Source organism: Salmo trutta, chromosome 4 (genome assembly GCF_901001165.1).
Source record: "Salmo trutta chromosome 4, fSalTru1.1, whole genome shotgun sequence".
Classification (NCBI taxonomy): Eukaryota; Metazoa; Chordata; class Actinopteri; order Salmoniformes; family Salmonidae; genus Salmo; species Salmo trutta.
In genome coordinates this window covers 44221184-44239068 of record NC_042960.1, presented here as the reverse complement: position 1 = coordinate 44239068, position 17885 = coordinate 44221184, and the positions used below count along the sequence as shown (strand labels likewise).

The following is a 17885-nucleotide window of genomic DNA, read 5'->3' as shown; positions in this document are numbered from 1 at the left end:
CCCCACCAAGATGAACATGCTAAAATCGCCACCGCACTGTAGTAGTGACAGGGGGCCCACAACGCCCTTTCATGATGTGCTCTGTGTTGGCCTCTCCGTAACCGCTGGGAGCAATGTCGGACTGCTCTTTATCCAGGTCCAGAGAAAGTTTTCTAGCAGGAGGTCTGGAGCTTATTACTGGGCTGTAGCAGAGAGGAGAAGAGGGCTGAGAGGAGGGGAGGGGAGGGGTGGGGGGGTGTTGATAAAACTACGGTCTCTCTCTGCGCTCAGAGCGCTATTTTCTGCCAGGCTTTGAAGCGGACTGAGAGAGTGGAGAGGGAGAAGCAGGCTTCATTCATTATAGCGCCGTTACACAAGTTTACCATCCCTAAAGCGTGGACCGGACAGACGAAAATTTTTTATCCAGGATCTGAAGGTGCGACTTCAGTGGAAAAGTCAAACGTTTCTATAGTAGGCTAAAATACATGTTTTATTTGTTTCGGACGAGGCATCGCATCGTTGCAGCACTGATACGTTTGCAGAACCTCTTCTTAGTTGGGAAGTTAGTTTCACATAGTTGGCTACTCAGTGACATTCGCTTCTTTTCGGCTGGAAATCTTGACGGACAAAATAACGTGATTTAGTTTGTGTTTAGCACGCTTGTGGGATTTTAACTGGAGACGGAATTCGTACATGCAACAGCATTTTGTATGAGAAAGCCATGGCACAACAGAGCAGAAACGGAGGGACTTCATTAAACAACAACAACGGCATCGATAACACCAAGAGGAAACTGTTGATAGGACTGGACCTCTTCTGCCTGTTACTAGGTGAGTTTCAGAGACATATTAGTCCCAACTGTAAACACATGAAATTACCTGACAGCACCGAATGCTCTATAACGTGACAAGAACGTGGCAATACTGTCACACAGTAATGCCACCAGGGAAAAGTGCGGGCTATAACAAATTGGACAATTACATAACATATTCAACACGTTAATGGGTGTGACCAAATTGTATAAAACTGCGCTCACTATAATGTACTATCAGTGAAAACAGAACAACTGTCAGTGTGTTATAACAGAGAGAGAGAGAGAGAGAGAGAGAGTGGACACAACTGCATCCAATATGTCCAAAGGGACATACTATATTTAAAATAATGTAATATGTCAACAACCTGCACCGTGTTCACCTAACACACATCGTTAGCGTGATCAGACTCAAACCGTGAAATAGACGTCAGACAGTGAGAACCAGGACCATGGGACTACGTTTTAAGTGCCACTGAGAGAGAACACATTGTGGTTGTTGACATGATGTGAAGTGGTCAGCCAACATGGCATATGGTGACGTAAAGACCACTGTCTGACTGAACAAGACTGACTCTGAACGTTAACCTAACTCAATTTATTAAGTTGCGGTTAAGTCAAATCGTTTATAAATGTTATTAACTCTACCGTTATCAGAGTCTAGGATTGGATATTAGATTATCCCAATTAACAGTGGGAAAGGTCCCTGTGTGTGTGTGTGTGTGTGTGTGTGTGTGTGTGTGTGTGTCAAATCAAATTGTATTTGTCACATGCATGGAATACAACAGGTGTAGACTTTAATGCTGCTTATGAGCACTACCCAACGCAGAGTTTAAAAATCAGAAAAATACAAGTAGTAACACAACAAATAAAATACACAAGAATTAAGATATATACAGGGAGTACCAGTACCATATCACTGTGCAGGAGTATTTGAGGTAGACATTTACATGAAGGCAGGGTAAAGTGACTAGGCATCAGGATAAATAATAATACGAGTAAAATAAAGAACAAAGTAGCAGCAGGAAAGGATGCGTGCGAAACTATGTATGTGTGTGTGGCATTGGCATGCGTGTGGGTTTTGTGTGTGTGTGTGTATGTAGTGTATGTGATTTTGTGGTGGTTTGTGTGAGAGTATAAGTGTAGTGTGTGTGAGTGAGTGTATTAAATAGTGTATATGCTGTATAGTATAGTGAGTGTGCACAGTCAGTGCAAGATAGGGTCAATGCAGATAGTCCGGGTAACCAGATAGTCCGGGTAACCAGATAGTCCGGGTAACCATTCAGCAGTCTTATGACCAGGGGGAAGAAGCTGTTCCGGAGTCTGTTGGTCCGAGAGCAGCGATGTTCCGGTACCGTGTTTGCTAGATGGAAGCAGAGTGAACAGTCTATGGCTTGGGGGGCTGAAGTCTTGGTCATTTTTTTGGCCCTTCCTCTGAAACCGACTGATATTTGTATTTGTATTTATTATGGATCCCCATTAGCTGCTGCCAAAGCAGCAGCTACTCTTCCTGGGGTCCAGCAAAATTAAGGCAGTTTATACAATTTTAAAAACATTACATTTTTACATTTGACATTTTAGTCATTTAGCAGACGCTCTTATCCAGAGTGACTTACAGTAGTGAATGCATACATTTCATACATTTTTCCCCCCGTACTGGTTCCCCGTGGGAATCGCACCCACAACCCTGGCGTTGCAAACACCATGCTCTACCAACTGAGCCACACGGGACAATACATTCACAGATTTCACAACACACTGTGTGCCCTCAGGCCCCTACTCCACCACTACCACATATCTACAGTACTAAATCCATGTGTATATATAGTTAGTGTGTTATCGTGTGTGAGTGTGTGTGTATGCATGTGTCTGTACCAATGTTTGTGTTGCTTCACAGTCCCCGCTGTTCCATAAGGTGTTTTTTTTATCTGTTTATTAAATCAAATTTTACTGCTTGCGTCAGTTACTTGATGTGGAATAGAGTTCCATGTAGTCATGGCTCTATGTAGTACTGTGTGCCTCCCAAAGTCTGTTCTGGACTTGGGGACTGTGAAGAGACCTCTTGTGGCATGTCTTGTGGGGTATGCATGGGTGTCCAAGCTGTGTGCCAGTAGTTAGACAGCTCGGTGCATTCAACATGTTAATACCTCTCATAAATAAAAGTAGTGATGAAGTCAATCTCTCCTCCACTTTCAGTCAGGAGAGATTGACATGCATATTATTCATATTAGCTCTCTGTGTACATCCAAGAGCCAGCCGTGCTGCCCTGTTCCGAGCCAATTGCAATTTTCCTAAGTCCTTTTTTGTGGCACCTGACCACACGACTGAATAGTAGTCAAGGTGCGACAAAAGTAGAACCTGTAGGACCTGCCTTGTTGATAGTGTTGTTAAGTTTTATTATAGACAGACTTCTCCCCATCTTAGCTACTACTGCATCAATATGTTTTGACCATGACAGTTTACATTCTAGGGTTACTCCAAGCAGTTTAGTCATCTCAACTTGCTCAATTTCCACATTATTTATTACAAGATTTAGTTGAGGTTTAGGGTTTAGTGGGTGTTTTGTTCCAAATACAATGCTTTTAGTTTTAGAAAAATTTAGGGATAACTTATTTCTTGCCACCCACCCAGAAACTAACTGCAGCTCTTTGTTGAGTGTTGCTGTCATTTCAGTCGCTGTAGTAGCTGACGTGTATAGTGTTGAGTCATCTGCGGACATAGACACTCAGTGGCATGTCGTTAGTAAAAATTGAAAAAAGCAAGGGGCCTAAACAGTTACCCTGGGGAATTCCTGATTCTAACTGCATTATATTTCAGAGGCTTCCATTAAAGAACACCTTCTGTGATCTATTAGACAAGTAACTCTTTATCCACATTATAGTAGGTGGTGTAAAGCCATAACACATACGTTTTTCCAGCAGCAGACTATGATCGATAATGTCAAAAGCTGCACTGAAGTCGAACAAGACAGCCCCCACAGTCATTTTATCATCAATTTCTCTAAGCCAATCATCAGTCATTTGTGTAAGTGCTGTGCTTGTTGAGTGTCCTTCCCTATAAGCATGCTGAAATTCTGTTGTCAATTTGTTTACTGTGAAATAGCATTGTATCTGATCAAACACAATTTTGTCCAGAAGTTTACTAAGGGGTGGTAACAGGCTGATTGGTCGGCTATTTGAGCCAGTAAAGGGGGCTTTACTATTCTTGGGTAGCGGAATGACTTTAGCTTCCCTCCAGGCCCGAGGGCACACGCTTTCTAGTAGGCTTAAATTGAAGATGTGGCAAATAGGAGTGGCAATATCATCTGCTATTATCCTCAGTAATTTTCCATCCAGATTGTCAGACCCTGGTGGCTTGTCATTGTTGATAGACAACAATCATTTTTCCACCTCTTCCATACGGATTTCAAAAGTACACTTCTTGTCTTTCATAATTTGGTCCGATATACTTGGATGTGTAGAGTCAGCATTTGTTGCTGGCATGTCATCCCTAAATTAGCTTATCTTGCCAATGAAAAAGTCATTAAAGTAGTTTGCAATATCAGTGGGCTTTGTGATTAATGAGCATCTGATTCAATGAATGAAGGAGCCGAGTTGGCTTTTTTCCCGAAATTTAATTTAAGGTGCCCCAAAGCTTTTTACTATCATTCTTTATATAATGTATCTTTGTTTCATAGTGTAGTTTATTTTTATTTGTATTTAGTTTAGTCACATGATTTCTTAATTTGCAGTAAGTTTGCTAATCAGTTGTGCTGCAGGACCTAATTGCCATACCTTTTGCCTCATCCCTCTCAACCATACAATTTTTCAATTCCTCATCAATCCAAGGGGATTCAACAGTTTTTACATTTTTTTTCTTAATGGGTGCGTGCTTATTAGTAACTGGAATAAGTAGTTTCATAAATGCGTCAAGTGCTGCCGTCAAGATGCTCTCGATGGTGCAGCTGTATAACTTTTCAGTCTCCTGAAGGGCTCTGTGTGTGTGTGTCCAGGGGGAGAGATGTAGTAGATGTTTTAAAGTGCTGTAACTTGCACATTTTACTGCACCTTAATTAAATAGCCCGCCAGGCCCTCTCCCCCACCTCTCCCCTCCAGCCATCCTCCCTTTCCCTTATTGCTCATATTACCTTCTGAGCTGCCTTTCCATCTAGAGAACAGTAATGGTATGAAACAGGACTAGAGTTTAAGAATAAAAATAGGAATGGAATGGTGTGAAATTGGAATAGAAATAGATAAGGAATGGCGTGAAATTGGAATAGAAATATACAAGGAATGGTGTGGAATTGAAATAGAAATAGACAAGGAATGGTGTGAAATTGGAATAGAAATAGATAAGGAATGGCGTGAAATTGGAATAGAAATAGACAAGGAATGGTGTGAAATTGGAATAGAAATAGACAAGGAATGGTGAGGAATTGGAATAGAAATTGAAAAGGAATGGTGTGGAATTGAAATAGAAATAGACAAGGAATGGTGTGAAATTGGAATAGAAATAGACAAGGAATGTGATTATGCTCTGGAGAGCTATTTCCATGTGACATTCATTACAGGACAGCATTGACACGGGTCAGGCAAGGCAATGTTGTGTGTGTGTGTGTGTGTTTCTGCGGTGATGATGGCTCGTTTGAACTGTAGACCTCCATGAGTTTTACCAATGCCAGCCATCTCCTCTGTTTCTCTCTTGTTCTCCCTCTTTCTCACCCTCTTTTTCTGAGAGCAGGATTAGGGAGTCAAGCCTAACTTTACACATTCTCTCCCAGAACCCGACAGCAAATAAAGCCTAACTTTACACATTCTCTCCCAGAACCTTACAGAAAGTCCCCTTCAGCTGTCCGTCCCCCATCACTCTACAGCAGATTAACTCTCTCTCTCTCTCTCTCTCTCTCTCTCTCTCTCTCTCTCTCTCTCTCTCTCTCTCTCTCTCTCTCTCTCTCTCTCTCTCTCTCTCTCTCTCTCTCTCTCTCTCTCTCTCTCTCTCGTTGCTTAAACATGTGTTGTGAGGCAGGGGGACTGTCTCTCAACTGTAAGCCCTGCTCTGTGCACTGAGAGATAGATGGGCAATTCCGAATTACTCTTTGAAAAAACATTGATTTCAAAGTTTAACAAACCACACAACTCTATGCAGAAGGACTACTTTGAACAATTTACACAGCAAATTTCACAAAAACACATTTACTTGAAGAACTGTGCAGATGCAAAGTTTGGTAACAGAATGACAGTAAAATCTCCCCCAGTGTTGTTATGCAACCAAGTTTTCCAAAACCTCTGTTAAATATCTGCACTGAATTAAGATTCTGCAGAAAGAATGGGGTGTCAGCTATGACATAACACCTTGAAAATAATATGTGGGTTATTAAATTACAGTAGGTGAAGTGGATTTACGTCCGGTAACGGAATTAGGGGAATGGAATTACATCATGGGTCTCTCATCTATACTATACAGAAATGCATAATTATGGACATGAATATCATTCTCTTCATGGTGATGTATCCTGAATAGGTACACAAAGGTAGAAATATGCAATGTCTTTCTTTTGCAAATTTGGGTATTGTTATACACACTGGCTATTATTGTAATGAACTCCAAATCTGGAACAATCATAAACGTCTATGTTTCACACGTTTGTGTACACAGTCAGTGCAAGATAGTGTCAATGCAGATAGTCCGGGTTTAGCACTCTTATTGCCAGGGGGTAGAAGCTGTTCCGGAGCCTGTTGGTCCGAGGCCGTGATGCTCCGGTACCGTTTGCTGGATGGAAGCAGAGTGAAACAACAGAACAGCACAGAAGAGCACAGGTAGGGGGTGGCAAGTAGCCTAGCAGTTAAGAGCGTTGGGCCAGTAACCGTGTAGGCCGTCATTGTAAATAAGAATTTGTTCTTAACTGACTTGCCTAGTTAAATAAAGGTTAAACAAATAAAAATAAGTAAAAAACGAAGTTGCTGGTTCAAATCAAAGGCTGACTAGGTGAAAAATAAGTTGATGTGCCCTTGAGCAAGGCACTTAACCCTAAAAGCTCCTGTAAGTCGCTCTGGATAAGTGTCTGCTGAATACGTAAACAATTTAAAGTAGAGTACAGTAAAGTAGTAAAGTAGATATGTACAATAAAATACAGTACACTGTACTGTTCTCTATTGTACTCTACTGTGCTGTCCAAACCTGGGAAACATAGACATCTATGATTGGTTCAGATTTGGTCCAGCCATTGCGGACTGACCAAGTTTCAACTCCTTTTCAACATCGATGAGCGTCCGGTGTTGGTTGCTGCTCAGTGGGTGAGGATGCTTGTTACAGTAAATGGAAAGAGGGTAGGTGGTAGGTGTCATGGTAGGTGTCAGTATGAGAGGTGACATTAACTGGGGAGAGAGAGAGAGTGGAAGAGAGTGAGAGGGTGGGGTTGTCCCGACAGTTTTCACACTCTTGCTTTGACCACGAGACAACAGAAAGTGAAAGAAAACAGTTTTGAGCTGAACATAACAGTATGCCAGTGGAAGGGAGGACAGTAGCAGGTGACCCAACTGTGATTTCCCATTGTAGCCTTTTCAATTGCAGTAATTCCGTTAAAGATTTTTGGGTAATTCCATCACCGATTTGGTAACAGAATGACAAGTTTTAATCACTTAATAATTCATAAACAAACTTGATATCAGTAAAAACATTATAACTAATTGGTAGGTCTACCTTTACCTTTCACTTCTGTGAACTTTTATTATCCTCCTTCCTTATGAGGTAAAGAAATATTTTCAAGATATGTAGGTTTTTGGTAACAGAATTGCAAGGCAGAAGGTCCTTTTTCTTAAACTTACAGAAGATAAATCATTTCTCCATAACTAAACAAAAGTGTTGATATTCGTTGTGAGGGGTCTTTACTTCAACATTACTGTGTTTTGATGTATTTTTAATACCTTTTAAGACATTTTCTGGTAGATGTGGTCTAAGACCCTTCTAAGATCTGTTTGACCAAAATTCAAAGCCTTTGCTTATTCTACATTTTTAGACTGGAAAATTATTGAGAAATGTATATATGCATTAATAAAAAATTAAATAAAATATATAGTCTTAGCTTTCATTTGACACCCAATTTGACATCCTTTTATAAGGAAATGTCCAGAGAGAGAGAGAGAGAGAGAGAGAGAGAGAGATGGTAGGAAATGTAGCAAGGGAGCAGGTGAAAGATAAGAACCATAATAGCTCTAACAACTGATCTGATATTCACTGAGTGTATAACAAATTAGAAACACCTTCCTAATATTGAGTTTCACCCCCTTTTGCCCTCAGAACAGCCGCAATTCGTTGGGAAATGGACTGTACAAGGTGACGAAGCATTCCACAGGGATGCTGGCCCATGTTGACTCCAATGCTTCCCACAGTTGTGTCAAGTTGGCTGGATGTCCTTTGGGTGGTGGAACTTCCTTGATACACACGGAAACTGTTGAGCATTGCAGTTGCAGTTCTTGACCCACTCAAACTGGTGTGCCTGGCACCTACTACCAAACCCCGTTCAAAGGCACTTAAATCTTTTGTCTTGCCCATTCACCCTCTTGAGTGGCACACACACACAATCCATATCTTAGCTGTCTCAAAGCTTAACAATCCTTATTTAACCTGTCTCCTCCCCTTCATCTACACTGACTGAAGTGGATTTAAGAAGTGACATCAATAATCGATGATGCCTTTCACCTGGATTTACCTGGTCAGTCTATGTCATGGAAAGAGCAGGTGTTCCTAATGTTTTGTGTACTCAGTGTAGCATTTGCTTCATAAACGTAGCTTATTTCAGTCTAGAAACAGTTGATTTACAACCAGTGAGTTACATTTCTATTGGTTTGGTATTGAAAAACCCTAGACACACACACACTGTTTCAACTATTTCATCTCTAGCATATAAACTCAGAAACAGATACACTGTTTTATATAAACTCATATAAACTCAGAAACAGATACACTGTTTTATATAAACTCATATAAACTCAGAAACAGATACACTGTTTTATATAAACTCAGAAACAGATACACTGTTTTATATAAACTCAGAAACAGATACACTGTTTTATATAAACTCAGAAACAGATACACTGTTTTATATAAACTCATATAAACTCAGAAACAGATACACTGTTTTATATAAACTCAGAAACAGATACACTGTTTTATATAAACTCATATAAACTCAGAAACAGATACACTGTTTTATATAAACTCAGAAACAGATACACTGTTTTATATAAACTCATATAAACTCAGAAACAGATACACTGTTTTATATAAACTCAGAAACAGATACACTGTTTCATATAAAGTCATATGAACTCAGAAACAGATACACTGTTTTATATAAACTCAGAAACAGATACACTGTTTTATATAAACTCAGAAACAGATACACTGTTTTATATAAACTCATATAAACTCAGAAACACATACACTGTTTTATGTAAACTCATATAAACTCAGAAACAGATACACTGTTTTATATAAACTCATATAAACTCAGAAACAGATACACTGTTTTATAAAAACTCAGAAACAGATACACTGTTTTTTAAAAACTCAGAAACAGATACACTGTTTTATATAAACTCATATAAACTCAGAAACAGATACACTGTCTTATATAAACTCAGAAACAGATACACTGTTTTATAAAAACTCAGAAACAGATACACTGTTTTATAAAAACTCAGAAACAGATACACTGTTTTATATAAACTCAGAAAAAGATACACTGTCTTATATAAACTCAGAAACAGATACACTGTTTTATATAAACTCAGAAACAGATACACTGTTTTATATAAACTCATATAAACTCAGAAACACATACACTGTTTTATATAAACTCAGAAACAGATACACTGTTTCATATAAACTCATATAAACTCAGAAACAGATACATTGTTTTATATAAACTCATATAAACTCAGAAACACATACACTGTTTTATATAAACTCAGAAACAGATACACTGTTTTATATAAACTCATATAAACTCAGAAACAGATACACTGTTTTATATAAACTCAGAAACAGATACACTGTTTTATATAAACTTATATAAACTCAGAAACAGATACACTGTTTTATATAAACTCAGAAACAGAGACACTGTTTTATATAAACTCATATAAACTCAGAAACAGATACACTGTTTTATATAAACTCAGAAACAGATACACTGTTTCATATAAAGTCATATAAACTCAGAAACAGATACACTGTTTTATATAAACTCAGAAACAGATACACTGTTTTATATAAACTCATATAAACTCAGAAACACATACACTGTTTTATGTAAACTCATATAAACTCAGAAACAGATACACTGTTTTATATAAACTCATATAAACTCAGAAACAGATACACTGTTTTATATAAACTCAGAAACAGATACACTGTTTTATATAAACTCAGAAACAGATACACTGTTTTTTAAAAACTCAGAAACAGATACACTGTTTTATATAAACTCAGAAACAGATACACTGTTTTATATAAACTCAGAAACAGATACACTGTTTCATATAAACTCAGAAACAGATACACTGTTTCATATAAACTCAGAAACAGATACACTGTTTTATATAAACTCAGAAACAGATACATTGTTTTATATAAACTCATATAAACTCAGAAACACATACACTGTTTTATATAAACTCAGAAACAGATACACTGTTTTATATAAACTCATATAAACTCAGAAACAGATACACTGTTTTATATAAACTCAGAAACAGATACACTGTTTTATATAAACTTATATAAACTCAGAAACAGATACACTGTTTTATATAAACTCAGAAACAGAGACACTGTTTTATATAAACTCATATAAACTCAGAAACAGATACACTGTTTTATATAAACTCAGAAACAGATACACTGTTTCATATAAAGTCATATAAACTCAGAAACAGATACACTGTTTTATATAAACTCAGAAACAGATACACTGTTTTATATAAACTCATATAAACTCAGAAACACATACACTGTTTTATGTAAACTCATATAAACTCAGAAACAGATACACTGTTTTATATAAACTCATATAAACTCAGAAACAGATACACTGTTTTATATAAACTCAGAAACAGATACACTGTTTTATATAAACTCAGAAACAGATACACTGTTTTTTAAAAACTCAGAAACAGATACACTGTTTTACAAAAACTCAGAAACAGATACACTGTTTTATATAAACTCAGAAACAGATACACTGTTTTATATAAACTCAGAAACAGATACACTGTTTTATATAAACTCAGAAACAGATACACTGTTTTATATAAACTCAGAAACAGATACACTGTTTCATATAAACTCAGAAACAGATACACTGTTTCATATAAACTCAGAAACAGATACACTGTTTTATATAAACTCAGAAACAGATACACTGTTTTATATAAACTCAGAAACAGATACACTGTTTTATATAAACTCAGAAACAGGTACACTGTTTTATGTAAACTCAGAAACAGATACACTGTTTCATATAAACTCAGAAACAGATACACTGTTTCATATAAACTCAGAAACAGATACACTGTTTTATATAAACTCAGAAACAGATACACTGTTTTATATAAACTCTGTGAGTCTTTGAATCCACGTGGAGCACATTTCCTCCACAAACCAACTTCTTCCACTTTAGAAACACAGGCTGGTATGCACACACACACACACACGTGCACATACACACACACGCACACACACACACACACACACACTCTCACTCTCTTTCTTTGTGATGCTAAACCTGGACAAGCTGTCTGTTTTTATTCACTGGCCTGGTTTAGTGGCGTGGGGGTGAGGGACGCAGGGATGAATCTAGAGAAAGAGAAGAGGAGATAGAGGGGGGCTATCAGGGGGAATGAAAGGGGGAGGAATGCGAGTGTGGAGGACTTGAAGAATGTACGATTGTGAATGGGCTTTGTCCTTACCCGAGTGTGTGCTGCAAGTGGGTGGGTGTGTGTGTGTGTGTGTGTGAGGGCGTCCGATGGTGATGTTTAAGTGGCAGGAGAACCTCAGGGATAAGACAGAGTACTACCTGCCACTCCCCCAACACATGCAGGGTTCTGGTGAACACAGTCTAGGCAGGCAGTTTATAGACCCTCCTGTTCCTCTTGTATAAATCAGAGATAATATATAAACCAGCTTCTATACAGTCAGAGAGAACAGCAGCCCAGAGAGGGATTGAGACAGACAGACAGACAGTAAACAGTTGAGCTCTAGTCCTTAATCCCATACTGGCTGTTGGACACATATTACAGCATCTGCTGATTCGCATAGTTGGAAAGAGCATGCACGAACATTGAAAATACACACACGCCACGTGCACGCACACAGCATCCCAGGGCTGTTTGAGAGCGGGTGAGTTGAGATTGCAGATGTTTGTTAGAAGACGTGTTCTAGGTGGAGAGATGCTGCGGGACTGGAGCAATGAGTGTCTGTGTGTGTGTGTGTCTGTGTGTGTATTTGTATGCCTGTGTGTTCATGTTCAGACTAGAGCTGGGGAACTATTCAAGGTTGGCATCTTTCTCAGAATATAAATTCCAGTCCCTCCCTCTCTCTCCTCTCCACTCTGACTTTTAATCCAGTTGGCTGCTCAGAAAGCAACAAACAGTGTAAGTAAATGCTAAGTAAATGTAGCTAAGCAAATGTCTCTATAGCGACCAATCTTATTATGTAAGGAGCGACGCCAGAGATGAGAAGCACGTACGGGGAGTTGACATTTAATTATGAACAGACAAAGAGCAAGACAGGAACAGCGTCAGAACACAGATACACAATGACAAACAACAATCAATGCAGCAGCGGGGAACAGAGCTGGGGAATTGACAAATATAGGGGAGGTAATAAACAGGTGAGTGAGTCCAGGTGAGTCCAATATCGCTGATGTGCGTGACGAGGGAAGGCAGGTGTGCGTAATGATGGTGGTAGGAGTGCGTAATGCAGGGCAGCCTGGCGCCCTCGAGCGCCAGGGGGGAAGAGCGGGAGCATATTCATTATTATTAAAATTTCCTAACGTCACTGAATTTGAGATTTGAGGTAATGTGTGTTTGTGTGAATAGCATTAGAGTCCAGGGGAATTAGCCTATACTAACGTTAACCTCCTATAGCGGCTGTTAGCAATAACCCTTGTCTCTACCTCCCATTAAGACTTACAGCATTACATTACAGCAGTTTTACCTAACTTTAACCCATTCAATCACATACATAACTTTAACCCTATACTCTATCTCCCCAGTATGACATCAGTATCCCTCCTCAGACACTTTATTCTGACTGACTGACTGGCTCTATAAATATTTAACAGAATTTCTTACATTCCTCATCAGCCAGCAGTACCGAACTCTCTTGACATCTGGCGTAATTGTGTGTGTGTGTGTGTGTGCGTGTGCGTGTGCGTGTGTGTGTGTGTGCATGCGTGTGCGCGTGTGCGTGTGTGTAGATGCGTGTGCAAGTGCGTGTGTGTGTGCATGCGTGTGTGTGTGCGTGTGTGTGCATGCGTGTGCGTGTGCATGTGTGTGTGTGTGCATGCGTGTGTGTGTGCATGCGTGTGTGTGTGTGTGCATGCGTGTGCGTGCGTGTGTGTGTGCATGCGTGTGTGTGTGTGTGTGTGTGTGTAGGGGCACTCAGGAAAGGGTGGGAAACGGGAAAGGTAGTGTGGGTCGGATGTAGGTGTGTCTCACTTTGCTGTGAAACGTAAAACCGTCCTCTTTCCAGCCTCCTACTCCTCCTCCTCCCCTCTCCTCCACCCCTCTCCTCCACCCCTCTCCTCCTCCCCTCTCCTCCTCCCCTCTCCTCCACCCCTCTACCTCCCTCTAACCCCACTTTGCCAGCCCCCTCTCCTCCACCCCTCTACCTCCCTCTAACCCCGCTTTGCCAGCCCCCTCTCCTCCACCCCTCTACCTCCCTCTAACCCCACTTTGCCAGCCCCCTCTCCCTCTCCGTCGCTCAATCAGTGGAGTGATGGTGGTAGTGGGACCCTGTAGAGGGAGGAATGTGGGTAGTTTACTTGCAGCCTGGTAGACCTAGTGTTAGCCAGGCGCCTGTTGGATGGATGACTAATCTAACCATAGGTGGCTCATGTCACAACTGTAAACACACACTAACACACACACACCAAACAGATTTTGGGTTAATTGTTGTGAGTGGTGCTGTTTATTCTCCAGTAGACCAAACACAGTTGTGTTTACAGATATGGTTGCTCCAGGAAGTACAGTATTGCAATCTTTTACGGGTCTGCTCTAGACCAGGGCTCTCCAACCCTAGCTGTCCAGGAACAAGGTCGGAGAGCCCTGGTTTAGAGGACACACGGCGACTTGTCCCACGCGCTACAGACAGACAGCAGTTCGAGTGGGAGCCGTCAGGCTGATATGGGAAGAGGAGCTGTGTTTAAACTCACACGCACTACCGGTACGTTTACAGACCTCTTTCCTTCAAGAGAGAACATAAACCATTATTGGGTTGACTAGAGATGGTATATAATCTCCGTAATCTATGTGATATGTATATCCCCGCTCATTTCTCTTCTTGCTCTTCCATGGCTGTATTCTGCTACAGAGGTTTTAGTCTGAGAGAGAACAGGAGGCCTGCAGTGTTATGCCTGACATTTATTGTAAGCACACATACACACACACACACCATTATTTACAGTTCTGTGCATTGATACAGGGCCACACTAACCTATAGAGCCCTCAAACTCAACTCTGGACGTTGAAGACAGTTCCACAGCCTTTTCTTTCTTCATTTCCCCTCTCTAATCAGGGACTGATTTAGACCTTTAGGTGTGTGCAATCAGGTAGAACAGACAACCAGCAGGCTCTGGACCTCGTAGGGTAAGAGTTGAATAACCCTGCTGTTAGAGGGTCACGCATGTGGACATGATGTCTATAGTATACAGGACATTTCTGGTTTGGTATTGTGATATGGTGGTATTATGGTTCAGTTGCTATGGGGCTAGGGTTGAGCCTATGCGTTTGTTATGGTATGGATTCCTTCTCTATACAGAGGCTGTGTTCTGTTGCGTAGAAGGTGAGTTAGCTCCTGAGGCTTTAGCTCCAGTATTACCACCTTACATAACTAGACTTAGCTCCTTGCATGTTGTCTACGCCAACCTTCATATAGGGCACTCAGACTTCTAAGAGTGTGAGTGCGTGTTTATAATCTAAGTGGCATCATGCCCAGGCTGATGTGTTTCCCCTTAAACAGCCACCTGGTCTCCGGCTGCTGGTTGTACTGGTTACGTGACAGCATACACAAGGGGATGGCATATGGCAAACACAACACACACACACACACACAGTCACAGCTGGTGTTTGAGGCTACTGGTTGTACGGCTAGATGATAATGATACACTTGCGGGGTTTCTGAGGCCTCAGGGCTGTCATTAGATATGTTAGTGTAACAGACTGGTCTGGCTGTGCGGGCAGCGTATTTGTGCTTGCCATATGCGGTGCCCTTTGTGCTTTCTGTAGCCAGCGTGTGTGATAGGAATAATGATGACGATTCACTTGAACTGCCCTCTGATCCTCTGATCTTACTCCCCTGTCTGTGTGTGTGTGGGTGTCTGATCGTGCATGTGTCTTTCCTCCACAAACAGTTTTAGAGTGGTCTTCAACTCTTGATTATAATTCCAGGGTGTTTAGCTGTATGTTCTAAGTGTGGGTTTCAAGTTGACGTTTCGAGTGTGTGCTCTGTGGAATTCTGTGTGTGGGCATCACACATAAACATCAGACAGCCCCTTCTGTCTCTCTCTCTCTCTTCGCTTTGTCCCTACCATCCTTGACAGGGCCTCATCTCTCCGTCTCTTCTCTTCACTGTCACACGGGCCCCTCTGGCCTCAATACTGACTCTCTCTCTCTCTCTCTCTCTCTCTCTGTATCTCTCTCTCTCTCTCTCTATCTCTCTCTCTATCTCTCTCTCTCTCTCTCTCTCTCTCTCTCTCTCTCTCTCTCTCTCTCTCTCTCTCTCTGGGGGTGGGGAGATATTCACTGTTTTGGGGAACAATGGTTCTTTTGATGAGTCTGGGCTCTTTGTGCCGCTAACGAGCACTAATAGTCCTCGGGGTAGATGGAGGGGGAGAGATGGAGGGGGAGAGATGGAGATAGAGGGAGAGAGAGAGGGATGGAGGGGGAGAGATGGAGATAGAGGGAGAGAGAGAGGGATGGAGGGGGAGGGATGGAGGGGGAGAGATGGAGGGGGAGAGATGGAGAGAGGGGAGATAGAGGGAGAGAGAGAGTTAGTTCCTCACTTCTTGTGTATCTCTCAGCTACTCCCGCCCTCCCTCCTTGTCATTGGCTGGTTATTTAGTTGACAGGAGACAAATGTTACAGAGGCTTTCTGGGGCTGCATATCAGACTTCGTGATTCTATTGTTTGGATGTAGTCTTATCCAGCAAGAGGCGGTTAAGAGGCTGTCATAAGGCTGTTAGTTCTTATCCTTCTCTCTGACACTCTCTCTATCCTGTTTACATACAGAGGGCTGGAGAGGAGAGGGTCACTGCTTAATAACTGGAGAACAATACTGAGGCCGCTCACACTATAGCCGGGATTTAACACCCATTGTCTTGATAGAAACAGAAGCTCACACTTGCTTCTTTGAGCATGCACACACACACACACACACACACACACACACACACACACACACACACACACACACACACACACACACACACACACACACACACACACACACACACACACACACACACACACACACACACACACAGTCTTGTCTTATATCTCCCTCACTAACTTCAAGCATTGGCTGTCAGAGCAGCTTACCGGTCGCTGCAGCTGTACACAGCCCATCTGTAAATAGCCCATCCAACTAACTACCTACCTCATCCCCATATTTGTTTTCGTTTTTTTTCTGCTCTTTTGCACACCATTATTTCTACTTGCACATCCTCATCTGCATATCTATCACTCCAGTGTTAATTGCTAAATTGTAATTACTTTGCCACTATGGCCTATTTATTGCCTTACCTCCTTACTTAATTTACATATTTAAAGATTTTATATTGTGTTATTGACTGTACGTTTGTTTATCCCATGTGTAACTCTGTGTTGTTGTTTTTGTCGCACTGCTTTGCTTTATCTTGGCCAGGTCGCAGTTGTAAATGAGAACTTGTTCTCAACTGGCCTACCTGGTTATTAAATAAAGGTGAAATAGATTTTTAATTTTTTTATTGTTCAACTAATCTTGTGGGGACACAACATTCAGTCCCATTCAAAATCCTATTTTCCCTGACCCCTAAACCTAACTCTAACCTTAACCCTAACCTTAATCTCAAAACCTAACCTTAACCCTAACCTTAATCTCAAAACCTAACCTTAACCCTAAACCTAACCCTAAACCTAATTCTAACCCTAACACTAATTCTAACCTTAATCCTAAACCCCCTAGAAATAGCATTTGACCTTGTGGGGACTAACAAAATGTCCCCACAAGTATAGTTAAACATGTCCACGTGCATGCACACACACACACACACACACACACACACACACACACACACACACACACACACACACACACACACAGAGAGAGAGAGAGAGACAACCGTTGTTACAACACTGTATATATACATAATATGACATTTGAAATGTCTTTATTCTTTTGGAACTTCTGTGAGTGTAATGTTTACTGTTCATTTTTATTGTTTATTTCACTCTTGTATATTATCTACCTCACTCGCTTTGGCAATGTTAACATGTGTTTCCCATGCTAATAAAGCCCCTTGAATTGAATGGAATTGAGAGGGGTAGCAGGCCCTGATCTCTAGTCCAGACAGAGACAGTACACTCTTCCCTTAGTGACAGCTGGTGCTCTGGTGCTCTGAGCCTCTGATATCGGGGTCTGGCGGTAAGGACGGGTGGAGAAAGGAGGAGGGTATGAGGAGAGGGGAACGAGTAGAGAAATAGAGGAATGGGGTGGGGGTGGGGGGAGTCATCAGCTTTCAAAGGGCCTCCAGCCCTACTTTCCAGACCAGGTCTTTGTCCTACAAGGTAATAATACCATTATAGCACCAGTAGAGGAACGCCCAGCTGGCCTGACAGACGGCTCTATTCTATAT

The 17885-nt window shown here is 41.1% G+C and overlaps 1 protein-coding gene across 2 annotated transcripts in view; it reads left to right on the top strand.

Moving 5' to 3' along the window:
* The first annotated feature begins 240 nt into the window (after positions 1-240).
* Positions 241-17885, top strand: part of plpp3 (phospholipid phosphatase 3) — a 42779-nt gene continuing 25134 nt past the window's right edge. Inside the window, exon 1 of one of the 2 annotated variants that reach the window (XM_029750901.1) lies at positions 241-809. In XM_029750901.1, the coding sequence (XP_029606761.1) occupies positions 701-809 (109 nt within the window). In that variant the 5' untranslated portion in view covers positions 241-700. The remainder of the gene's footprint in view (positions 810-17885) is intronic. The other variant, XM_029750900.1, reaches the window with a different exon arrangement.